At 39.3% G+C, this 25,587-nt stretch overlaps 1 protein-coding gene across 1 annotated transcript in view; it reads left to right on the top strand.

Moving 5' to 3' along the window:
• MAP3K2 (mitogen-activated protein kinase kinase kinase 2) overlaps positions 1 to 25,587 on the top strand; it is a 74,479-nt gene that overhangs the window by 11,343 nt on the left and 37,549 nt on the right. The window contains exons 2-3 of the mRNA XM_084780576.1: positions 20,898 to 20,966; positions 24,234 to 24,352. Coding sequence (XP_084636702.1) covers positions 20,963 to 20,966; positions 24,234 to 24,352 — 123 coding nt within the window. The 5' untranslated portion in view covers positions 20,898 to 20,962. The remainder of the gene's footprint in view (positions 1 to 20,897; positions 20,967 to 24,233; positions 24,353 to 25,587) is intronic.

Genomic DNA, 25,587 nt, shown 5'->3' with positions numbered 1-25,587 from the left:
ACTTCCTGGAGCTATTTTGAGTTGTTTATCTTCTATCTAGCTTCCCTGGGAAATGTAATGTTTCAATCCATCAGAAAACTGCTATACAACTGCTGGTAGGGAACCTGCTTGCAGCCTTAAATCTGCTGCTTATGAGAAATAGTCTGGGAAAGAGTGCTTTTCAACAGAAGAGCACCAGACTCAAGGCCTTGCTGTGCTTGCTGCTTTACATTGGAGCTGTTGGCCTTAGCTCTTCAGAATTTATAAAAGAACATTTGCCTGCGTGCTCTTGTATGGAAGACCCGTCTAAGGTGTGATTCTGAGACCTGCAGCGTAGTAGAGGAGGTGTAGCTTTTGTTTTCGTTTTTGCTTTTGCTTGTGAAGTTGTTGAACATGACAGTAGTATGAGGGTGCTTGTGTTTTAGGATAGCAGCTCTTGGAAATAGGATGAATTGCTTTATTTAATATGATTAACTGATCTGAATTCAATATTCTTTTTAAAAAATAATTTATTTATTTTATTTGCATTGGTGTTTTGCATGCATGTATGTCTGTTAGAGGGTGTTGGATCCTCTGGAACTGGAGTTACAGACAGTTGTGAACTACCATGTGGTTGCTGGGAATTGAACTCAAGACCTCTGGAAGAGTAGACAGTGCTCTTAATCGCTGAGCCATCTCTCCAGCCCCTGAATTCAATTTCTTAAAAGCATTTTATACCCACATGCCTTACTGTGCTTGGTAGCGTAGACTTCTAGGTTCTCAGTGGATACTTTAAAGAGTAAGCTAGAAGTCAGTCAGTTGTGAGGCAACCGAGAAGTACTGAGTCCTAGAAAATCACATACAAGAATTGAATTATTCTCATTTTATGACTAGAGAAACCAAACCAGTGAAACACATTTCTGGAAATACTTTAGCCAAAAGTGAGGGATCTTTTAGGAAAAGAAAAAGTATTAGAAATTTACTTTTGTTTGTTTGGTTGTTTCTGTTTTTTGTTTTTTGTTTTTGGAGACAGGGCTTCTCTGTGTAGCCTTGGCTGTCCTGGACTTGCTTTGTAGACCAGGCTGGCCTCGAACTCACAGAGATCTGCCTGCCTCTGCATCCCTGAGTGCTGGGACTAAAGGTGTGCACCATCACCACGGGTCTATATTGGAGATTTATATGCAATCTTTTATGCTCAGTAGAAACGTAAAATTTTAGCAAGATATTTTGGTAAGTCCAACATTACTACATGAGAAGGTGGGTTTTTGTTTGTTTGTTTGTTTGTTTTTTGAGATAATTAATCTACCAAATTTTTTCCTTAGAATTTTTTTGTATCCTTTTTCTGTCTTCTATCTTTAACCAAGATGCAAAAGTGCCCCTAAGTGAATCTTGCATTTTTTGCTGATCTTGCTTTTTATTGATGTTTGTTAATCTGGTAGCTACACTAACTGGTGTTCTCACCACTAAATCCTGCCTTTTTTGTTTTGTTTTAATAAAAAGAGCAAGTAGGGAGAAGTGGCTTCTTTGGAAACAAGAATGAGTATTGCAGAAGTGATTTGATTGGCGGCAAGGGGAGGGCCAAGCACCTTAAATTTGCTTATGCAAAAATCTCAGAAGGGAAAGTTGAAGACATTGTTTTGGTCAGTGGACTGGGAGGAGAGTTGGTGCTTGCGTCATGTGAGAGCTTTATCAAGGAAATTGAGCTACTGTATATATGGAGTAAGAGATTTAGGAAAGGAGAGCGGATGTGGTTGTGGGAGAGACTCAGAAGCTCCACTGTGTAAGGGCAGATTACCAGCTTGTCTGGGACAGGGGGTTCTGCACAGATGGTGGGTGGCCCGGGTGAGGCAGGTGGAAGGTCTGCAGGACGTCATCCTGCACAGCCGCCTCCTCATTTGCTCTGTCAGGCTGTCAGTGTGGACCTGGGTTTGGGAGAACAGCTATATGTGAGACAGGAAGACCAGAGATATGGTGGGATCTGTTGACAGCTCTCAATTTTTGTTTAATTATGTGTTAGAGAGTAGTTAGCTCTTTTGGTCTGGGATTCTGGGAAATGTAGTTTGAATTCAAGTTGGCCTAGTACAACTACTATAACAGTTGAGGGAGGGTGAAAAACTCTACAGTGGGGGATGGTGAAGTTGGAGTTTTCAGTTTATATCCATATTAATCTGATAAGGCCAATTGCTTAACCTCTCCACACCTGCTTCTTATCTGTTTTATGGGATTGTTGTGAAAAGTATTTAGCAGTGTCAGCATTGTGTTACAGTTCTGAGGGGAAAGGTTTCCTCAATACAGGTGTTGTAACTCTGAGGGGAGAAGTGTTGCAGCTCTGAAGAGGAAGGTATCTTGCCAGTTTGGAGCCAAGGAATAGCACAAAGTCACACCGCACACCAGACCTCACACAAGAGATTTATTGGGAAAGACACAAGAGGGTGGCTACCTGTGCTCAGGCAAGAAGCCATGGAGAACTGAGTGGAGGCAGGCTTTACGTGAGGTTTCTTGTCGGGTGGAGAGTTCCAGGGTAGGGACTGGTGGGATTTCACGTCCTGAGCTTGGGGTGAACTCAGGGATGGGTGGAGTTAGAGGAAATGAGCTTGGTCTTTTTACCCTACAGGCATGGTACACACCTATGGCAAGTACCATAGCTTTTATTACTAGTAGTAGTTACAGTAGTAATGGTAAGAAAGAGAAATAGGGAATGTTTTGAAGGGAGAGACAGAAGATGAGAAGTGAGTAGAGGTAGGAATATAATATGAAGTTCATATATCTGAGGATATTTCAGTCTGTTCTGTGAGAACACATGGAAACACGGGCTAGAGAGAGCAAGCGCTGTCTCTGAGAATTGGTAGTCTCACATGATGGTGTGTGAACCGCTTAACACACTGCCTGATGTTTCCATTGTCACTTACAGATATGATCAAATATAGTTTATCTATTATAGATACCTGATCCTCATATGCCATGGCACACCAATAGATGTTATGAGAATTATCCTTATTTAACAAAAATAAACAGCAATGACCAGTAGCAAACTGGAGTATATGGTTTCTCTGCATATGTATAAATGAATGTTAGTCACAGGTTTGTGTTGGAGATTGAAGTTTTGGTAACAGTCCTCTGAGTTTTGATGAGACAGTACAGCCTTTGGTATTATTTGGGACTTTTGATTTATATAATAAGGAGCAGAACGGAGCTGGAGTGGTTAAGAGCACTTTATTGCTTTTTTAGAGGACCTAGGTTTGGTTCTCGGCACCTATGTGGTAGCTCACAATCATCTGTAACCCCAGTGTCAGAGGACCCAGTGGCTTCTGATCTCTCTGGGCACCAGGCATTCATGTAGTGCACATACATACACGCATGCAACATGTAACATAAGTACATTAAAAAACAGCAATAAGTATTAAACTCATACTAGCAAGATAAGAGTATTCTCATTATAAACCAGGGTCAGGTATTGTTTTATTAGGTCAATGCTGAGGTGTTGTTGTTGTTGTTGTTATCGTTATTATTATTTTGGTTTTTTGAGACAAGGTTTCTCTGTGTAGGCTTGGCTGTCCTAGAACTCACTTCATAGACCAGGCTGTTCTTGAACTCAAATATTTGCTTGCTTCTGCCTCTTGAGTGCTAGAATTAAAGGCATGCGCCATCACTGCCTGGTGTAAATATTATTTTAAAAAGGATTTGTTTAGGTTACTACTATTGTGTATATGTATGACTTGTCTTTCAGATCACATGCCATGGTACATGTGGAGGTCAGGACAATTTTATGGAATTAGTTCTCTCCTTCCGCCTTTATGTTGCTTCTGGGCATTGAACTGAGGCCTTAAGGCTTCATGGCAAGCACCTCTAACTATTGAGCCATTTTATTGGCCCTGTAAATATTACTTTTATACTTTGGAAAGATTTTAGAATTTTTAAAAATTATAACAACTAACTTTATTGTGGGTATCTATGTATGCATGTGTGTTGTGTGCACTCTATAGCGTTATCATGTGTGCATGCATGCTTGTGTGTCTGTGTGCTTGTGTGCCTGTGTATATATATGGCAGAGGATAGGTGGTGGGGGTTGGTTTTCTCCTTCCACCATGTGAATTCCAGGGATTGAGTCCAGGGTTGGTGGCAAGCACCTCTAACTACCGAGCCGTCATGCTGGCCCGATTTTAGAATTTTAAAAAGATATTAGTTTTAGAATTTAAAAAAAAAAAAAATATATATATATATATATATATAATTTGATTTTTTCAAATTTCAAATTTTGTTAGTTCTTTGTTGTCATTTCCTCTTTGGGAGAAGATTGAAACAGGGTTTCTTTGTAGCCCTGGCTGTCCTGGAACTCCTTTGTAGACCAGGCTGACCTCATACTCAGAGATGTGCCTGCCTCTCACTCTTGAGTGCTGGGATTAAAGGCATGACCCACCACTACCCAGCATTATTGGCACTTTGTTTTGTTGTTGTTGTTTGTTTGTTTGTTTGTTTGTTTTGTTTTGTTTTTTTCTTCCCCCAAAACAGTTTCTCTGTGTAGACTTGGCTGTCCTGGACTCACTTTGTAGACCAGGCTGGCCTCGAACTCACAGCGATCCTCCTGCCTTTGCCTCCCTAGTGCTGGGATTAAAGGCGTGTGCCACCATGCCCAGCCCCATTATTGGTGTTTTTGTTTCTTCTCCTCTTCCTCCTTCTTCCTTTTTTCTTTTGAGACAGACTCTCATTAGCTCTGGCTGGCATGGAACTCAATATGCATACTAGACTGGTTTAAATTCGCAAAGATTCACCTGCCTCTGCCTCCCAAGTGCTAGATTTAAAGATGTGTGTCATCATGCCTGGCTTTATTCTGTCATTTTTAAATATGGGAGATTATTGAGGGCAGTACGACAGTGCACCAAAGATGTATCAAATACGGCTCGAACCAAAAGTGAACAAAAGGCAAAAAGTAGTGTGTGTGCGTGGATACTGAACAAGATTAGATTCAAAGGCTGAAGTTAATAACATGGTTTTTTATGTATGCATTATAGTCTTGTATTTTATATATTTCATAAATAATATTTCCTTTAATTCTTACAACATTCATGAAGTAGATACAGTTCTTGTCCCCATTTCCCATATGAGGGACACTGAGAGCCATTATTATAACAGCTGTCAGTAAACATTGAGCAGTAGAGTTGGTAAACCATTTATGAATTATTTCTTTTGGTTTATAACTCTGTACATATGTCCAAAGTGATTTCCGAGTTTTGAAAAAAAGCCTAAAGTACTAACTTAAAAGCTACTGTTTATTTCTTTAATACTTTTATTGGGGGCAGGAGAGCTGGCCCAGTGGTTAATTAAAGAGCACTGTCTGCTCTTCCAGAGACTGAGCTGTGATTCCAGTTTCAGGAGATGTAAAGTCTCTTTTTGTCCTCTCTAGCCTCTTTGTGCATTGCACACATGTCCTTGGTTCACAGACATACATGCAGGCACAATGCCCAGATAGATAGATAGATGATAGGAAAGATGTATTTCTCACAGGTTGGGAAATCCAGAATCACGAGGTTACTGTATCATAACATGGTAGAGTACATTTTATGGATGGGTAGAGCAATAGATCAAATTTATAGCCTCAAGCCCTTTTATTATCAGCAATAATCTAGGCAGGAAGGCCAAGCCCTCCTGGCAAAAACACCTCTCTAAGACTTTACATTTTAATATTGTCTTTTTGGGAAAAGTTCAACAATATGTTTTTTTCAAAGACACATTCAAACCATAGCAGTATATCAAGTTGATTTTGCTTAACAATTTTATTAGCATACTTACTACTGTTTGTTGTTGTTGTTTTTTGTTTTTTCAAGACAGGGTTTCTCTGTGTAGCCTTGACTGTCCTGGACTAGCTTTGTAGACCAGGCTGGCCTGGAATTCACAGCGGTCCCCCTGCCTCTGCCACCTCTTTGTTTAAACCTCCTTTTTCCAGTCCCCCCATTGATCCATAACTATATATTCTATTTCTCCTTCCTCAAGAGCCTCCCTTCCATCATAATCTCTTGCTCTATACCTAACCACTGTGGTTATATGGTTTGTAGCCTGCTCATTAAGGACTTGACAGCAAGCATCCATATATAAGTGAATACATACCGTATTTGTCTTTTGGGGTCTGGGTTACCTCACTGAGGATGATTTAAAAAAAAAAAATCTCATTCTATTTACCTGCATATTTCATGGTTTTATTTTTTCTTTTAGCAGCATTATGTAAATACAATACATTTTTAAAAATCCATTTATTTGTTAATGGATATCTAGTCTGTTTCTAATTTCTGGCTATAAATGATTAGAACAGCAATGCACATGGTTGAGCAATAATCTGTGAAATAGGAGGAAGCTTCCTTTGGGCATTTGTCCAAGAGTGGTCAGCTGGCTCTTGAGGCACATCTATTCCCAGCTTCCTGAGGAACTGCCACACTGACTTCCATAGTGGATGTTCAAGTTTGCACCGCTACAGCAATTGGTTGAGTGTTCCTCTTACTCCACAACCTCAGCTCTATGAGCTGTCATTTGTTTTGACTGATCTTGGCTGTTCTGGCTGGTGTAAAGTGAAATCTCAAAGTAGTTTTTGGCTTACGTTCCCCTGCTGACCAAGGATGTTGAAAATTTTCTTCAAGTGCTTCTCAGTCATTTGTGTTTCATCTTTTGAGAATCGTCTGTTTAGATCTGTACCCCACTTCTAAGTTGGGTTATTCATTTTCTTGATGTTCAGTGTTTCGGGTTCTTTATCTACTTTAGATATTAGCCCTCTACTGGATGTGTAGTTGGTAAAAATATTTTCCCATCTTGTACCCTGCCACTTTTTCTAAATGTATGGAAAATATCCATTTCCACACAGAGGCTTTCAGTTTAATGAGTTCCCATTTATTAATTGTTAGTGTGTGCTATTGGTGTTCTGTTAAGAAAGCCCTTTCCTGTGCCAGTGAGTTCAAGACTATGGCCACTTCTTCTATTAGGTTAAGTGTATCTGGTTTTATGTATTTTGCCTTATGAGGCCAGTGATCCATTTAGTCCTTGATCCATTTGGAGTTTTGTGTAGGGTGATACGTTTGGATCTGTGTGCATTCTTCTGTATGTAACCATCCAGTAAGACCAGCACTATTTTTTTCCACTGTGTATTTCTGGCTTCTTATTTAAAAAAACAAAAAAATCAAAAAGCAAACCCCAGGAGTTTGTCGGTGTGTGTGCATATGCCTGGGTCTTCAATCCCGTTGATGCACTTGCTTATTTTTATGCCAGTACTAGGCTTTTAAAAAAATTCCTTCTGTAGTATAGTTTGAGATCAGAGATAGTTGTACATCTAGCAGCTCTTTTATTTTTCAGGATCGATTTTAGCTATCCTGAGTATTTTGTGTTTCAGTATGAAGCTGAAAATTTTCCTTATAGGATCTGTGAAAAATTATGTTGGAACTTTCATGGGAATTGCATTGAATCTGTAAATTGCTTTTGGTAAGATGGCCATTTTTACTATATTAATCATACTGATTCATGAGCCTGGGAGGTATTTCCATGTTCTGATATCTTCTTCAATTTCTTTGTCCAATGTCTTAAAGTTTTTGTCATTCAGGTCTTTCATTTGTTTGGCTAGAGTTATCCCAAGATACTTTGTTTTTTTGAGGCTCAGTCTGTTTGACATTTGTATATAGCAGTGGTTCTCAGCCTGTAGGTCATGACCCCCAGGGGAGTAGAACAACGCTTTCACATGGGTGGCTTGAGACCAACCTGAAAGTCAGATATTTACATTACAATTACATTACAGTAACAAAATTATTGTTAAGAAGTAGCAATGGAAATAATTTTATGATTGGGGGTCACCACAACACCAGGAACTGAATTAAAGGGTAGAAATATTAGGAAGGTTGAGCGCTACTCATGTATAGTAAGGCTACTGATTTGTGTGTTTTCATTCTGTATCCTGCAACTTCCTGAAGTGTTTATCAGCTGCAGGAGTTTCATGGTGGAGTTTCTAGTGTCTTATGTATACAATTGTATCATCTGCAAATAAAGATACTTTTTGACTTCTTCCCTTCCAATTTATATTTCCTTGATCTCCTTCAGTTGTCTTACTGCTCCGTTAAGACTTCTCTTACAGTTTTGAATAAGTATGGAGGGAGTGAACAACCTTGTCTTGTTTAATGGAATTGTTTTGAGTTTCTCTCCATTTACGTTGATGTTGATTATGAACTTGCTGTCAGTCACTTATTATGTGCAGATATATTCCGTGTATTCCTTTTTATCATGAAGCGGTGTTGGATTTCTCTGCATCTAACAAGATGATCATGTGATTTTTGTCTTTCAGTCTATTTATATGGTAGATTATGTTTGATTTCTATACTTGAATCATCTCTGGGATGAAGTATACTATTTCATGGTAGATGAATTTTTTTAAAGATTTATTTATTTATTATGTATGCACTGTTCTGTCTGCTGGCCAGAAGAGGGAACCAGATCTCATTACAGATGGCTGTGAGCCACCAAGTGGTTGCTGGGTATTAAACTCAGGACCTTTGGAAGAGCAGGCAGTGCTCTTAACCTCTGAGCCATCTCTCCAGCCCAGTGGATGATCTTTTTGATGTGTCCTTGTGTTTGGTTTGCAAGTATTTTATTGAGTTTTTTTGTTTTTGTTTTTTGTTTTTTGCACCTGTGTTTATAAGGGAAATAGCTCTGTAATTCTCTTTCTGTGTTGGGTCTTTATGTGGTTTAGGTGTAAGAGTAACTGTGGCTTTGTAAAAAGAATTGCAAGAATTCAGTTTCTGTTTTATTGAATAATTTGAGTGGTATTTGGTGGGAGGTTAAGTCTTCTTTGAAAGTCTAGTAAAATTCTGTTCTAAATCTGTCTGGCTCTGGGCATTATGGTTGGGAGACTTTTAATTACTGCTTCTATTTCATTAAGGATTATTGGTCTGCTTAGATTGCTTCTCTGATTTTGACTAAACTCTGGTAGGTATTATATATTGAGAAATTACTTACTTCTTTTAGACTTTTCAATTTGGTGGAGTAAGGTTTTTTGTTTTGTTACTGTTTGTTTGTTTTTTGTTTTTTCAAGACAGGGTTTTTCTGTGTAGTCTTGGCTGTCTTGGACTTGCATTGTAGACCAGGCTGGCCTTGAACTCACAGGGATCCACCTCTCTCTGCCTCCCGATTGTTGGGATTGAAGGCGTGGGCCACCACTGCCCAGTTCTTGGTTTGCTTTTTGTAACAGGGTTTCTCTGTGTAGCCTTGTCTGTCCTGGACTCACTTTGTAGACCAGGCTGGCCTCGAACTCACAGAGATCCATCTGCCTCTGCCTCCCAAGTGCTGGGATTACAGACATTCGCCACCACACCTGGCTAGGAGCACAGGTTTTTAAGTATGTCTTTATGGCTCTTTGAATTTCCTTGGGGTCTGTTGTTATGTCCCCCTTATATGTCTAATTTCCAATTTGGATCTTCTCTCTGTCTTCCTTGAATTAATTTGGCTAAGGCTTTGTCTTCTTACTTTTTTTTTTCCTCAAAGAGTCAACTCCAGTTTCATTGGTTCTTTGTATTTTTGTGTCTTTTTATTGATTTTAGCCTTGAGTTTGATTATTTATAGCATTCTACTCCTTTTGGGTGTCAGTTCTTTATCATTCCTCTAGAATTTTCAGGTGTGCTATTTAAGTTGCTAGTATGATTCTCTCTCTCCCTCTCTCTTTCTCTCTTTCCTTTTTCTAGGCACTTAGTGTTATGAACTTGCCTCTTAGGATCATCTTCATTTTGCCTCATAAGTTTGGATATGTTGTATTTTCATTTTCATTTATTTTAGAAAGCTTTTACATTTCTTTGCTAGTTTTTTTTCTTGATGCATTTTTCATTCAGTAGTGAGTTGTTCAGTTTCCATGAGTTTGTAAACTTTCTTTTGTTTGTTGTTATTGATACCAGTTTTAATCCATGGTGGTCAGATAGGGTGCACGGTGTTATTTCAGTTCTTGTAACTGTTGTGACTTGCTTTGTGCCCAAGTATGTGTTCAGCTTTGGAGAAAGTTCCATGTACTGCTGAAAAGAAAGTATATTCTTTTGTGTTTGTGTGTAGTGTTCTGTAAATACCTGTTATGTCCATTTGGCTTATGACATCAGTTAGCTCCAGCGTTTTCTGTTTAGCTTTTGTCTGGATGACCTGTGTTGAGGAGAATGGGTTATTGAAGTCACCCACTCTCACTGTGTGAGAGTTGTTTATGTGATTTAAGCTGTAGTAGTGTTTCTTTTATGAACTTGGGTGTCCTTGTGAACTGTGATATCTTGTTGGATTTTTTCCCCCCTGAGTAGGTAGTGGCCTTCCCTATCTTTTCTGATGAGTTTTCGTTTGAAGTTTGATTTGTCAGATGTTAAAATGGCCACACTGGCTTCCGTCTTATGTCCATTTGCTTGGGGTATATATTTTTTCCAATCCTTTTGCTCTGAGGTGATTTCTATCCTTGTTGTTAGGTATGCTTCTTGGATGCAGCAGAAGGATAAATCCTGTTTTCATATCCATATTCGTCTGTGTCTTTTTTTTATTTATTTAGTTTGTGTCTTTTTATTGGGGAGTTTTAAGATCACTATTGATGTTGAGAATTATCAGTGAGCAGTGTTTGTTGTGGTGGTGTGGGTTTTTTTCTCCCCTTCCTTTGATTAGCTGTTTTGAGATAATTTATTCCTTGTTTGTTTGTTTAGTGTGGTTAGCTTCTTCTGGTTGAAGTTACTCTTCTAGAGACTTCTGTAGGGCTTGATTTGCAGATAGATAGATCTACTTACATTTGGTTTTATTGTGGAATGTCTTTATTGTGATAGAAAGTTTTGCTGGGTGTAATAGTCTGGGCTGGCATCTGTGGTCTCTTAGAGTTTGTAGTACATCTGCCCAGACCCTTCTAGCTTTTAGAGTTTCCATTGAGAAGTTTTGGTGGAGATATAATTGCCTTGGGTGTTAAGATTATGCTTTTGCACTGGTGTCGTGGCATCTCGATTTTGGATGAATGGGATTCTAGGTGTTGATATCTCGTCTTGTCTTTATTGCGTGGATTTTCTGTTCCTTGATTTCTGTTGTCCTCTCTGGAGCTTAGGATCGTGTGGTGGCTGTGGTTGTGGGTTGCCTGGTAGGGAGTGCTTCAGAGTCCCTGCCAGTTGTACCTACATGTTTCTAGGTATTGGGACCTGACAGGAAGGAATGGGGATGGGCTAAAAGTGTGGGAGGTGGGAGGGCTGACAGGGTTCACAGGAAAGTGGAAAGCTCGGTCTGCCAGTAGGTGCTCTGAGTTCCCTGGGGATGGAGGCCATCCTAGTTTCGGTTTCTGTTGCTGGAAAGAGATACCATGACCATGGCAACTCTTATAAAGTAAAATATTTAATTGGGGCTGGCTTACAGTTCAGAGGTTTAGTGCAGTATCATCACGTTAGATGTTTTTTAAATGTTAGATTTATTTATTTATTTATTTATTTATTTTATGTGTATGAGTGTTTTACATCTGTGTATGTTTGTGCACCACAAACATGCCTGGTACCTGCCAAGTAGTCAGAGAGGGTTTCAAATATACGGTTATGAGCTGCCATGTCGGGGCTGAGCATTTGTCTTGGTTACTTCTCTATTGCTGTGAGGAGACAACATAACCAAGCAAACTTAATAAAAAAAAGCATTTAATTGGGGGCTTGTTTACAGTTTCATAGGATGAGCCCATGACCATCATGGTGAGAGGCATGGCAGCATGCAGGCAGACATGGTTCTGGAGAAGGAGCTGAGAGTTCTACATCCTGATCTGCAGGCAGCAAGAGACTGTGTGCCACATTGGCTGTAGCTTGAACATATGAGACCTCAAAGCCTGCCCGCAGAGTGACACACTTCCTTCAACAAGGCCACACCTTCTAATAGTGCCACTTCTATGGCCAAGCATTCAAACAAGTGAGTCTATTTGGGCCATTTCTCCTCAGACCACCACAGGCAGCATGGGTGAAGTAGCTCAGTGGTAGATGTTAGCATTTGCAAGGTCCTAGGTTCAATCCCCAGGATGACAAAATAAATTATACCAGACAAAACAAAACCCAAATCATTAAAAAAAATTCTAAGCCACTTAACATCTCTTTCATTTCCTTGAATATAGCTATAGCAATCGAATTCACAACACTCTGTACTGTTTATGCCAGCCTGCCACTTATGGGTCTGTTTATGTTGGTTCTATACAAGAATTTAGTATTGTAAGGTAGAGCCAAAACAACACCTGTTTTTGTGCAGAAATTTCCCCAAATGCTTCTGAGTACTTTCTTCAGTGTCCTGTAATCATGAGGTTTTCCATTCTGGTATCTGACAGTCTTGTGAGGAGATCCTTATATAAAAGATGAAATTAAGGTGTGATGACCCAGAGCCTCATCTTCTCAGAATAGTGCTGAACCAGAGATTAGAATTGTGTTTGTGTAATAAGTTTGAGACGTTACCAGATAAAGGGTCTGCTTTTTCATATAACGACTTTGGAGACTCAGACATCATTATCCACTTTTTGGCATCCTCTGCAGGTGGCTGACGTGGAAACACTTAAGCAGTAGGAGGTGGAGTTCCATCTAGACATTAGAGGTAAATTTGGGGATTGTCAGCTTGTAGTTGGTAGTGGTTGTTATCATAAGAAGATGTTGTTTCTCCAAAAGAGCAGTAGGTGAAGTGAAACTTCAGACGGCTGGCACATGTCAGAGCACTGCAGGAACAGATTCTGAGGCAGACTGGGGTGAGATGTGGATCCTGGGGCAACCCTGTTTAAGTGCCAATGGATGGTTTATTTTCTGCTACTAATATTTAAACAGCATTTCATTGTTGTTTTTATGTCAAAGCTCCTGAACTTCGATTTTACAAGCTGCTGAATACTGACAAGTTATTTCTTCCATAGAATTATAATCATACAAACCACATTTTATTGATTATACAATAAGACAAATTATCGAGTATCCAGTTACTGAGTTACAAAGCTATTAGATCTACTCAGTTCATTTGTAGAACTCCCTTTTATTCTTCTCTTCTCTTCTCCTTTCTTCTCCCACACTCCTTGGTTGGGGAAAGAAGAGGAATATTGTAATTCAAACATAAATTGGAAAACAACTTCTGCTAGTATGGAAACATTTACAAGAATTTCACATTTTCGATTAAGAGTTGTATAGCTGCAGATGTCTATGATTCATAGCAGTGCCCAGCATGATGTGATAACCCTAAGGAAGCAGTAGTAGTGTGTCTATCTTGGTGGTAACCAACAACTCTCTAATTGGACTAAAGACCAACTCAGCAAGAGGCAACTCATGTCTGATACTGGAAATCTAGCCAACTACTCAGGGTCAATGAACCTATAGATCTTGGAGAAGAACCTAAAACTGCCACTGCTAAACTAGCAGAAGCCCTAACTACATTCTAAACATCTAAACATTTGTCTTTATATCTATGCATAAATGTAGTCCTCAGTCCTCATCAAGGAAACTTGTCTTTTCAACCAATGGAGATATTCCTATAGAATGCCACAGCCAATCAGCACGCAGAGTTGTGGAGTCCCAGTGCCAAAGGGGGCACCTACAAAACAGCTCCTGTACCGAAGGCTTGGAACATTGCACAGTGGAAGAGGGGGCTGAGGAACAGGGAGCTTACTTTGAGATCATGTCTCCTAGAAGTGCCAGAAGCTACACACAAGAAGTTTCACCAACATAACTGCCCAAGCACAACACCAATAGATGTGCTGGCATGTTTAGGGAGGGAGTTTCAAGGCTTAACTTGACACAAAGAACTGCATGCAACTAAGGAATGCTGCGAGTAGAAGAAGCAGTCTTACCCAGGGAGGCTGCAGCAGTCGTTCATTAGTAACAGAGTCCTAATTGGGATGGCCAGGAGATGAGACGATGAAGACGAAGATAGCAAAGCTGAGGTGGAAGGTCATGCTTAAGCTATGTCCTATACCAAGCAAGGTTATTAAGAAGCATAACATCTTCTTACTGTTTGCAGGGGGAAGTGACCTTAGCACTGATAACCAAAGCCCAGTGGGAAGAGGCAGGTCCCCAGAAATTACAGCCTTGACACCTTTGAGGCACTGGCTCCAGCCCGAGACTAACCTTGGCAAATCCACTCCTGGACAAGGATTCAGAGCTAATCATTCCCTTTGTCTTTTCATCAGGGCCTCTGAGAAAGTCTTGGGTTAGTCTGACTCCCAAAGGCTGTCCAGTACCAAACAGTCATTCAAGTAACACACACACTGAGCAGGTTGTTTTTAGGAATCCACAGACATACACACACCCAACTATTTTAAAAAGACATGATTTGAAAATGTGTGTGTGTGTGTGTATGTATGTATGTATAGGTATAGGTTTGGAGAGAGGAAAGAGAAGAGAGAAGTGATGTAATTAAAATCTTAAAAAATAAAATAAGTAATTTTGCTACAATTCATTTTTACCTTTGAAATATTTGGATATTCTATATGATATGTGTTTCTGTAACAAAGTAAAATTTCAGACTGGAGGTTTTACATAACAGCACAGAATATGACATAGAAATAGTCATTAAATAATCAGCACAAGACTTGGTAAAAAAAAAAAAGCATTATCAATGCTGAAAAACCTGATGTGTATGTGTATGAGTGCAGGAGATGTATACGCAGAGTGGTAACAAAAAGAAGCCCTGCTGTGTTTGAAGTGACCGAAGGAATAAGCCACAGAAGCTCTAGGGTGCTCTCAGTTTCTGGAACTTTAGCTCTGTATGATGCTACAAATATACATGTTCTCTGCTGGGTATTTTGGTCTCTAATGTCTTTAAAGTCCATATGTATTGGTAAGGGTCTAACACAATAGTACTTAAAGACAGAATGCAGTACAATATGGCTTCAGGAAAAATCAGCTGATAAAAGTAATAAGCACATTTAAAATGTTGAATAGCAGAGCAGCAAAACTACTTTGGCTGAGTGTTCATATAGGTGGGTCGTAACCTAAACATAGAAGTCACAATGCTGTCAAGCTTGTGGCTGTTAAAACTGGACACTTCAATAGATGTATTCACCAGGCTTATGTGTTCACTGGCTAATTACATATAACAAGTGAGATCCTATCTGAAGTTCCACTTCAGGGCAGTGGCACCTGACACCCAAGTTTATTGAAACAATAGTTGTTTCTATGACCATTAGAATCTTTGAAGCAGAGCCACATTTTAGGTCAGTGTTTCTCCAGATACAGAAGTTGTTTGCTGTTAAAAGCTTCACACTGCTTTTGATCTGAATTATACTTGCGTCTTCATAGTTCATGCCACTGTCAATGAATGCTAGGGCAAAACACAGCGAAGCTCTCTCAAGGCCTGCAACATAGTGGGCGGCACTACAGCATCCGGATTATCTGGTTGGATGGTAGTGCACTATGTCATCAAAGGCCAACCAAGAACACGAGTGCTTTCTTTCTCCACAAGAGAAATGTCCTAAGTTGCTTTACATACTCTTTCTATGGTGAAGAATACCAAATACATATTTGTTGTTTGGTTTTTCCTTTTTTTTTTTTTTTTTTTGAGACAGGGTTTCTCTGTGTAGCCTTGCTATTTTGCACTCTCTTTGTAGACCAGGCTGGCCTCAAACTCACAGCGATCTGCCTGCCTCTGCCTCCTGAGTGCTGGGATTAAAGGCATGCGCCACCACGCCCGGCTTGTTGTTTGGTTTGTGGTGTAGACCAGGCTGGCTCAAGCTCATAGAGATCTGCCTGCCTCTGGGATTAAAGGCTTGTAGCACCAGGCCAGGCCAACATCATACTTAAATTCCTCTCTAAGTTTGTTTATGGTCATATTGGTTGGGTTGTATGTCAGGAATCCTGTGTTTTTATATATGACTTCCTCAGGAGCAGGGCAGTTAATTCAAGCCATGTTAATTTAGTTTAACAAAACCAAAACCAAAAACACCCAATAGGGTTATGAAGGAAGACATTTAAATCAAATGCAGAAATGATGCAGAAAAACCAAAAACCACTCCTGAGATCTACTTCAGTTAGTGCATTCTACTTAAATTCTCAGTGCCTGGAGCATGGAGCTGGAAGAACGGCAAGTGAAAGAAACCTCCTAACAGGAAGCAGTGATTCTTCAGCAACACTGAAGTATTACAGAGGAGGTGCACGGAGGTTTACTCCGTCCAGGCCTGAGCTCGTATGAGATGCTTGTGTCCAAGTTACCCACTCTCCTGGGGGCTGCTAGGAGTAGCAATGAATTCTACAGCTCACCTGTCTGCATGGAGGTCATGCTGTGCCTAGCAGTACTCTCTGCTGCCTTTTAGAAACTCTGTGTGACCAAGACCACCACAGAAAGGAGCGTGTGTGCCCACTGAAGGCTGAGCCTAGTCATATAGCCTGTCCAGAGGTGTGAAGGAGGTGGCCATGCAGGTGACAGGGAGCAGAAGCTGAGCAGCCTTCTTTGTAAGTGGGTGGGTATATATTACACAGTGCTGATTTTGGTGGTAGTGGTGCTAGTAGTAGTGCTTTTTAAAAACTTATTTACTTTTATAATAACCTTTATTGTAAGAGAACATAGTCAAGAGTTAGAGAAAGATGCGATTATATCCTGTCAAGGACTTCTGAGTTTATTCAAATTGTGATGGAAAACCACTAATAGCGTCTAAGCAGAGAAAGAACATTAAAATTCTGATTTAATTTTGTATTAATTTATTAAAAATTAATTTAATTTTTTAAAGGCAGGCTTTCATTGGCCTGGAACATGCCATGTAGGCCTTGTACTTGAACTCACAGAGATCTTCCTGCTTCTACCCTCCATGTGCTGGGATTAATCCTTAAAACGATGCTTTTATTGCTATTTAGAAAATGAATTATATGATGACATATAAGTGAAAACAGACTAGCTAGGTAGAAACTCTGTAGGCAAGTCACATGTGGCATGGAATCCAGGGATGGTCATAGAAGCACATATGTTTAAGGAAAAGCTGACAGGAATGTTAGATGAGAGAATCAAGGATATTATGAAATTTTAATTTTATGTGATTGGAAAAAATAGGTAGTATTTGGTGAGATGGAGATTCTGTTTTAAAGTCTTTCCTTTTTAAACAGTTTAGATTTTATTTATTATTCCAGATAGCACAGGCTGGGCTTGAACTCTTGACTTTTCTTGTTACCACTTCCTAAATATTAGGATTACAGGTATGTACCACCATTCCTGCTTTGACCTTTGCTTTGGAGAAGAGGAGCACTGAATAATATTGCTACTGAAGTATTACTGTTGATAATTGCCAACTGGTGTCTTTTTTTGTTTGTTTGTTTGTTTTTTGGTTTTTCGAGACAGGGTTTACCTGTGTAGCCTGGGCTGGGCTTGCTTTTTAGAACAGGCTGGCCTGGAACTCACAGAGATCCACCTGCCTCTGTCTCTTGAGTGCTGGGATCACAGGCATGTGTCACTAAGCCAGGCTTCAACTGGTGTCATTTTAATTTTTTTAATTAAATATATTTTACATGTACATTTATATTATTACACAAATATACAATAAATTACCTACAGCAAGAAGAACTAATTTTATTATATTTATTGTAGGTGTTTTTTACTTGATATTAATTATGATATAAGAAAAAGCTTCCTCTTCAAATTACGGGTTGATTGCTTACGTTTTACTTTTCTAGTGAGCTATACTTCATTATTATCCCAACATTTGAATTGTCTCATACTTTGCTGGTGGAAGCCCATTCTAAAAGTTCTGGTAATCTTTTTAAAAAGCAATTGATTTATTAGTGCATGTGTGTGCATGCATGTTGTGAGTGTGTATTCGTGTGTGGGCATGCGCCTTCTTCCACTGTGGGTTCTGGGGTTAAACACAGGTGTCAGGCTGGTGTGTCAGATGCTTTTACCTGCTGAGCCACCTCACGAGCCCTCTTGTGTACTTTCACATGTTGCCATGAATATTTATGTACTTGGCTTTCCAAGCTGTGAAATACAAATATCTTCTATATTTGTCTCTTTTTTTTCTCTAATGTACACATTAAGACCCGCCATCTCATAATACCTCCATTCCCAGGCCTATAAAACAGGGCCATTTTTGACTCACGCTTTCATTATTTTCAAGAGTCCAGAGCCTCTAGTTGATGCATCTGTTGTGGGGAAGCAGGGAAGCGTGGTATATTTTTTTCTTAGTGCCACTTTCTTTGTATTTTTATACTTTTGTATGTTGTGTTTCCATTCATGCCTTCATAGTTTAATTTTTGAGACTTTCTGTTTAGCTCTGCATTACATATAAAATGTAAACTGCTTATTTTTACATGTATATATTTTTAATTTTTGTTTGCTTTTTTGGTTTTTTACTTGTTTTCTTGAGACAAGGTTTCTCTCTATAGCACTGGCTGTCTTGGAACTTCTCTGTAGAACCGGCTGGCCTCAGACTCACAGAAACTGGCCTTTCTCTGCCTCCTGAGTGCTGGGAGTAAAGATGTGAGCCACAACCTCTGTTTCATTTTTAAATGCTTAGAGATTTTCCCGTTTATTATTTGTTTATAGATTGAGTCACTGAGAGTCAGAACATAGGATGAATGTTATTCTGTGGGTGTAGTATATGCTAGATATAATGTCTTTTGTATATTGTTTGAAGGGTAGTCTTACTATCTATATAATTCTTGCTGGAAACTCATGGTTGCTTTATTTATTTTTGTGCTTAATCTCCTATAAAATCAACTTTCAAGCTTTGTCTCTTCAAAGTGTGTCGGCGTGTTTGCATGTGTGTTTGCGTGCGTGTGCTTGTGTTGACATTAGTTGTCTTCATCTGTCACTCTCCATCTTATCCTTTGAGACTAATGGTCTCACTAAATTTGAATTTCACTGATTGTCTGCATTGGCTAGCTGGCCAGGGAGCCACAGGATCTGCCTGTTTTCTCTTCCCAGTAATGCTGTAGAGGAGTGGTTCTCAACCTTCCTTCAACACAGTTCTTCATGATTACCTGACTCCCAAACTATAAAATTATTCTCATTGCTACTTCATAACTGTAATGTTATGAATTGTAATATAAATATCTGATATGCAACTTCCGTGAAAAGGCCATTTGATCCCCAAAGGAGTCATGATGCGTAGGTTGAGAATCTCTGCTGTAGTGCCTAGCTTTTGTGTGGGTAATGGAGGTCTGAACTCAGGTTCCTTCATGCTTCTGTGGCAAGCAAGCATTTTGTGAACCTGGCCATCTCCTCAGGTCCCATATAATATTTTAAAATTATGTGTATGTGTGTTAACGTGAGCATATGTGTTCTATGCACATGTGTGTAGAGATCAGCCTTGGGTGTTCTTCCTCAGGAGCTGTGCACTTGGGTTTTTGTTTCTTTTCCTTCCACCCTCAGGCCCAATTTCTTTCTTCTGAGACAGTGCCTCTCTTGGACCTGGGTCTCTTAGATTAGGCTGGGTGGCAGCAGGCTCCAGACAGCTGCCGCCTCTGCCTCCGTAGCAGCAGGCTTACAAGTGCTTCTGGTGTGAGCTCTTGGGATTGAGTTCAGGTTCTCCTGCTGGTGTGACAAGCACTTTATAGACTGAACTGCTTCTCCCTAGCCAAATTTATAGGCTTTTGTGTGGTTCTGTTTTCAAGTTTTTTTTATATATGTGCAAGAAGGGAAGTGGTTTCCCACTCCACATTCTCAGCACCACTTGCCAGTGTCCTTTTTGCTCACATCTATCCCACTGAAGTGAAGTGGTCTGGCGCTATGATGTTGCTCTACATTCCGCTGATGAACCCTGAGCATTATCCTAAGTGCTTCTGCCCTTGTGTATCCTCCTTGGAAAAATATCTAGTGAAACCCTTTATCCATCCTATAACTGAATGGTTTTATTGTTGAGCTATGTATACTAGTGTTTTTATATATTCTAGACAGTAGACCTTTATCAGATAAATAATTTGTATTTTCTTCTATTCTATTTTAATTATCTCTGTGTCCATTGCTGTACAACTTTTTAAAAATTTAATGAAGTACTATATAGTTTTTTTAATTGCTTATTATGATATGGTATGATATTAACGACTTGTGATTATGGTATAGTATGATACTTAAGAAAATGGCCTTATCTGAGGCTATATATGCTCATTTGTAAGATTATAGTAAATCAGCTTGTATATTGAACCGTATGACATCTATATCAAAGTTCAGTTGACCCCTGGGTGTTGGTGTATTTTTGAACTCAGTTTTTCTTCACTGATATCTGTCCTGTGCCAGTTCTACACTCATTTTGGTATAGTAATAACCTTTAAGGATAGCAAATGTAAGAGTGCCCCAGCTTTTCTTATTAAATTGTTTAGTTCTTTTGGCCTGTTGGACGTGCCATGTGAATTTGAGGATTGGCTTTTCCATTTTTGGAAAAAGATCATTAGAATTTTGATACAGATTGCATCAAATCTATAGATGACTTTTTCCTTTTTCTTTCTTTTTGCTTTTTTTGAGACAGAGTCTCATTATGTAGCCCTGGTTGTCCTGGAACTTACTCTATAAGCCAGGCTGGCCTTGAAATCAGAGATCTGCCTGTCTAGGTTTCCTAATGCTCAGATTAAAGGCGTGCATTACCACACCTGACTTTATCTCCCGCCCCCCTCTGTTTTTCAAGACACGGTTTCTCTGTGTAACCTTGGTTGTCCTGGACTAACTTTGTAGACAAGGCTGGCCTCGAACTCACAGTGATCCGCCTGCCTTTGCCTCCTGATGCTGGGATTATAGGCGTGCACCACCATGTCTGGCCTTTAAATGTAATTTCATTCAGCAGTGTTTTGTAGCTTTTACTATACAAACTTTGAATTTATTAAGTATATTCCTAAGAACCTTTCTTTTTCTGTTGTTGATAGTAGAATTGTTTTCCATAATATTAGTTAATATATACAACTAGGACTGATTAGAAATGAGTAAAAACAACTAAAGCAAAACAAGAAATAGCTAATGTTAGTATTCTAGCTGTGCTTAAAGGGATTTGAATTAATGTGTTTGTCTTTTTACCTTTTAAGGCAATAAAGAATGCTGATGGGAGAACCATTTTCCTAATTCCCAAATTATTGAGCTGGTTGCCATAATGGGTATGTTAAAGCTAAAGCCTTTTTTAAAGTTATAATTAAAAACTAGGATGATATTTAAAAAAGGAAAATATTCTTTTATATAGAATTTCATGATACAGTGGATTGATATCATGTGTGCTCTCAGAGATTTATCTGACATTTCACTTAGTGGACTCTAAGGTTTGGGGAGCAGTAGAATACTTGAGAATTAAGCATCTGTGAGGTCGGGGTTCAGCCACATATACCATCAAAGCCAACACTAAACAGGGCGGTTCTGAGTTGAAGTGCCATTTATGTTGTTCCAGTGTTGGGATGACCGTGTGCTGCAGGGCGCAGGCAGATGGTAAAGTAAGCACTCACATGTTTTGTGATTTGTTTAGAAAGTCAGGTGGTATGGGGAACATCAAATATTACACTCGAGTAAACCAGCAAGTCACTGATGAGCATAGACCATTTCTTTCATAATATTCTTGGCACTGTTGGACCAGTTTGAGTTTCCTCAGATTGAGACTATTCATTTTTATCATCAATGGACAGTCTAGTGTGGTCGTTTTTGTGGCGTACTGTTGTGACCACAGTGTAATTTAATTAGTTACTGTCTGACTAAGCTAACACTGTGACAATATTAATTTATAAAGGATGATTTTAAGAAGGCTATAAATATTTTTTCTCTAGGGGCTGCAAAGATGGCTCAAGAGTTAAGAGTGCTTACTGCTCTTGTAGAGGATCCAGGTTCAATTCCCAGTACCACATCAGGCAGTTCACAGCCACCTGTATCTTCAGTTTGAAGTGGTCCAAAACCTTCTGAGTTCCATAGTAACCCTCACACATGTGGCACACACAAACTCCGGCAGGTACACACATATGTACATACATTAAAAAAAAATCTTAATTTCTTTTCTCTTATAGCCTGTGAGATGGCTGTGCAGGTAAAGGCTCTTACAACCAAGCCTGACAACTGAATTTGATTCTCTGGACTCTTAGGGGGAAAGGAGAGAACCATCTCCTGCAAGTTGACCTCTGACCTCCACATAAGCACTATAGTATGCACAATCCTAACTTTGAATTCATTAATGAAAGCATTATAATCTTTACCTTAATTATTAGTATGCAAATACTTTAACGTATAGAGTACATTGAATATTAAAATCAATTAGCTATTTATATAGTTAAACTACTATTGGAAATATTGAATTGCTAGGTTTTGTTTTGTTTTTTGTTTGGCATTTTCGAGACAGGGTCTACCTGTGTTAGCCTTGACTGTCCTGGACTCGCTTTGTAGACCAGGCTGGCCTTGAACTCACAGCGATCTGCCTGCCTCTACCTCCCTTAGTGCTGGGATTAAAGGCATGTACCACCACACCCAGCACTAGATTATTTTTAATGATTTCCTTTATCAAACATTTTTTGTTATTATTACTTTAGGAATATAACTTATTGCTCAATAAAATGGCTACATTTCAAAATATTAGTTGTAAAGACCTTTGACTTATTTATCAGTTATTAATAATCATTACTTGATTGATTTACTAGCAAACAGTTGTTTCGAAGTCTTCCAGAGACTTTGTGATTGGCATCACAGAGCAGTACATTTTTATGATTTTACAGGAAATCTATTTGGAAGACACTAAAAGTTTATGGTTTATAGTCCTTGTTTTAGTTTTCTGGATGCTGTTTTCTAAATAATTGAGTTTTTTGTATATTTTTACTTTTAATTAAGTGTGTGTGTGTGTGTGTGTGTGTGTGTGTGTGTGTGTGTTTTGTCTACATGTTTGTCTATGCACCACATCTGTGTCTAGTTCCTACAGTAGGTAATAGAGGCTATGGGATTATCTGGAACTGGAGTTACACGCAGCTATGAATCACAGTGTAGGTGCCAGGAACTGAACCCTGGTCCTCGGCAAGCAGAGCCAGTGCTCATAACTGCTGAACCATCCCTCCAGTTGTACATTGTTACTTTTAGATTGCTATTGGCCTTTTTGATAAATACTTTTATTTATTTTTAAATGATTTATCTATTGTATCTGCATTGATGTTTTGCCTGCATGCATAGACATCTGTATGAGGGTGTCAGAACCCTGGGACTGGAATCACAGACAGTTGTGAGCCACAGTGTGGGTGCTGAGAATTGAACCAGGGTCCTCTGGAAGATCAGCCAGTGCTCTCAACCACTGAGCCATCTCTCCAAGCTGATAAATGCTTTTATGTTTGTAGTCTTGGGAAGAAGTTTGAGAGAACCCATAAAGTATAGTAGGCCAGTGTACACAGATGGAACTTTTCTATTTCTCTAAGCATCAGTAACAGGAACACAGCTCTAAAATGAAGCCTGTATTTTGGATATAATTGGTAAAAGAAGAACATGTTTACACAAGGTTTTTTTCCCTCATTTTTTATTAAGGTTTTTGAAGTGTGGTTGATGTTTGTTTAGGAGTCATACAAAAGAATTTGTTCTAGTAGGGCTGTTTTGACTCAGGGCATTAAAGGAATTAGAGTGACTTTACCTCCCTTATAAGCGGGGCTGGAAGGGAAGCTTGGCAGTGAAGAACACAGACTGCTCTCTCAGAGGACCTGAGTTCCATTCCCAGGGCCTGCATTAGATGGCTCACAATCTCCTCCCTGTAACTCCAGTTCTAGGGAACCTGACACCTCTGGCCTTCACGGGCACCTGCACTCATATATACTTATCTACGCCCAGACACATACCCACACACAATTAAAAATAGTACAAAATAATACGTAAAATAAAAATATTTAAAACAAAAATAAATGTCTCGTGTGGGTACTTAGTTTATGTTGAGTTTGAATCTTAAGCAGTTTTGATGTTAGTTCTTAAAGTTTGTTGTTTTTTTTTAATTTCTTGTAACACAAGTAGCATTTTATTTCATAAAAAGAGGCAGGTGGATCTCTGTGTCCAAAGCCAGCCTGATGTACACAATAAGTTCCAGGCCAGCCAGGACTACGTAAAGAGACCCTGTCTTCATAACAACAAAAGATTTATTTTATCTGTGAGTATGTGCCACGTGTGTGTGGGTGCCTGGGGAGGCTAGAGGAGGGCACAGGAGTCCCTGCAATCAGAGTCCCAGGTGCTGAAGCTGCTCCATACGACGTGAGTGTTAGGAACCACAGTTGGATCTTCTGAAAGCACAGCAAGCACTCTCCAGTCCAGCCAATGCATCTTCTAATTAAATTCCATTATAAAATATGCTTGATGTCATGATAAATATATGTTGAGGTTATAGTTCTTTTAAAAATGTATGTATTTGTATGTCTTCTTTTTAAAATACCCAGATGATCAGCAAGCTTTGAATTCAATCATGCAAGATTTGGCTGTCCTTCACAAGGCCAGCCGTCCAGCGTTATCTTTACAGGAAACCAGAAAAGCAAAACCTTCGTCACCAAAAAAACAGGTATTTATTTCAGTAATAATTTTCAGCAGTTTTTTATTATTTTTAAATTATGTGTGTGTTTGTGTCTGTGTGGGTATGTGCATGAAATTGTAGGTGCCCATGGATTCCCCTGCAGCTGGAGTTACGGGTGGTTGTGAGCCACGTGTCCTGTGTGGTGGGAACTGAGCTTTGGTCCTCTGTAAGAGCAGTATGTGTTCTTAACCACTGAGCCATCTTTCTAATCCCAACATCAGTAGTATCTTAGAAAGAGTATTTGTTGTTTTATGAATTACTTTCATAGTCTGATCTTGTAAGAACTTCTTTTATATTTTGAATCAAATGTTATGTTTAATACATTATCTGGTAAGTGTGCATTTTGATCTTGAATTTACATTTAATATGTGATACAATATAAATGTTATATGTATGTACAGTATTAAAGAAATAGTGACAATAAAAAAATGAATGCAAATTTTAAAAAAAAGCTATATGACAATGGCTTGTTAAAGTTACTATTGCATCCATTGTTTAAGCACCTAAGATAAACAGTTTCTTTTGTGTGTTTCCTCCAGAAGTCTCTTCTGGATACTTACAATGAGTGATTTGATTCCTATAAACAAGATTAGTGTGAGACCGAAAGCACAGAAAGTAGAAACACTAGAGCCCCTCCCACAGTTTCTGTTACCGCAGTCAGCTTAGATCAGGGAATAACAGATGCAACGCTGTAGACATAGGCAGGTCTGAGGGATAACTCCACGCCACTTCAGGTAGCATCGAAACCTCACACCGCCCTGCTTTACTCTGCTCAGGGCATGAACTATACTCTGTGTGTGGTACCCACACTGTGTACGCTACATGGAAGCTATTTAAGCAATGGCATTGACTGCTAAAATATGAGAGTAAAGGTACTGACAGTTTGAATATGCAGAAAAGAAGCCTTAAAGTACTTCTTTTTAGGAGAAAGGGTGAAAGTTCAGAACCTAATAAGGAAAAAGAAGCAAACCAGCAAACATATGTCCAGAAGCCTTGAACCCACAGATGAGGAAGGACTGCAGTACAGACAGCATCTAGAGTTCCTTAGGCTCAGGCCATCCCTGCAGGAGTAGATACTGGTGCTCTTTCCTGTCAACACATCTGGCACTGTAATTCTCAACTCAGCTCTTTGGCAGATGTCAGCTGATTGGAATTGCACCTGGAAGATGAACCCCCTCCCCTCTCTTCTGCTCTGTGTTAACTGACTTAGAAATATATCTGGT

The sequence above is a fragment of the Acomys minous genome (assembly GCF_964271855.1).
Source record: "Acomys minous genome assembly, chromosome: 4".
Taxonomy (NCBI): domain Eukaryota; kingdom Metazoa; phylum Chordata; class Mammalia; order Rodentia; family Muridae; genus Acomys; species Acomys minous.
The sequence above is the reverse complement of the archived record's forward strand: the minus strand, read 5'-3'. Positions and strand labels throughout refer to the sequence as shown.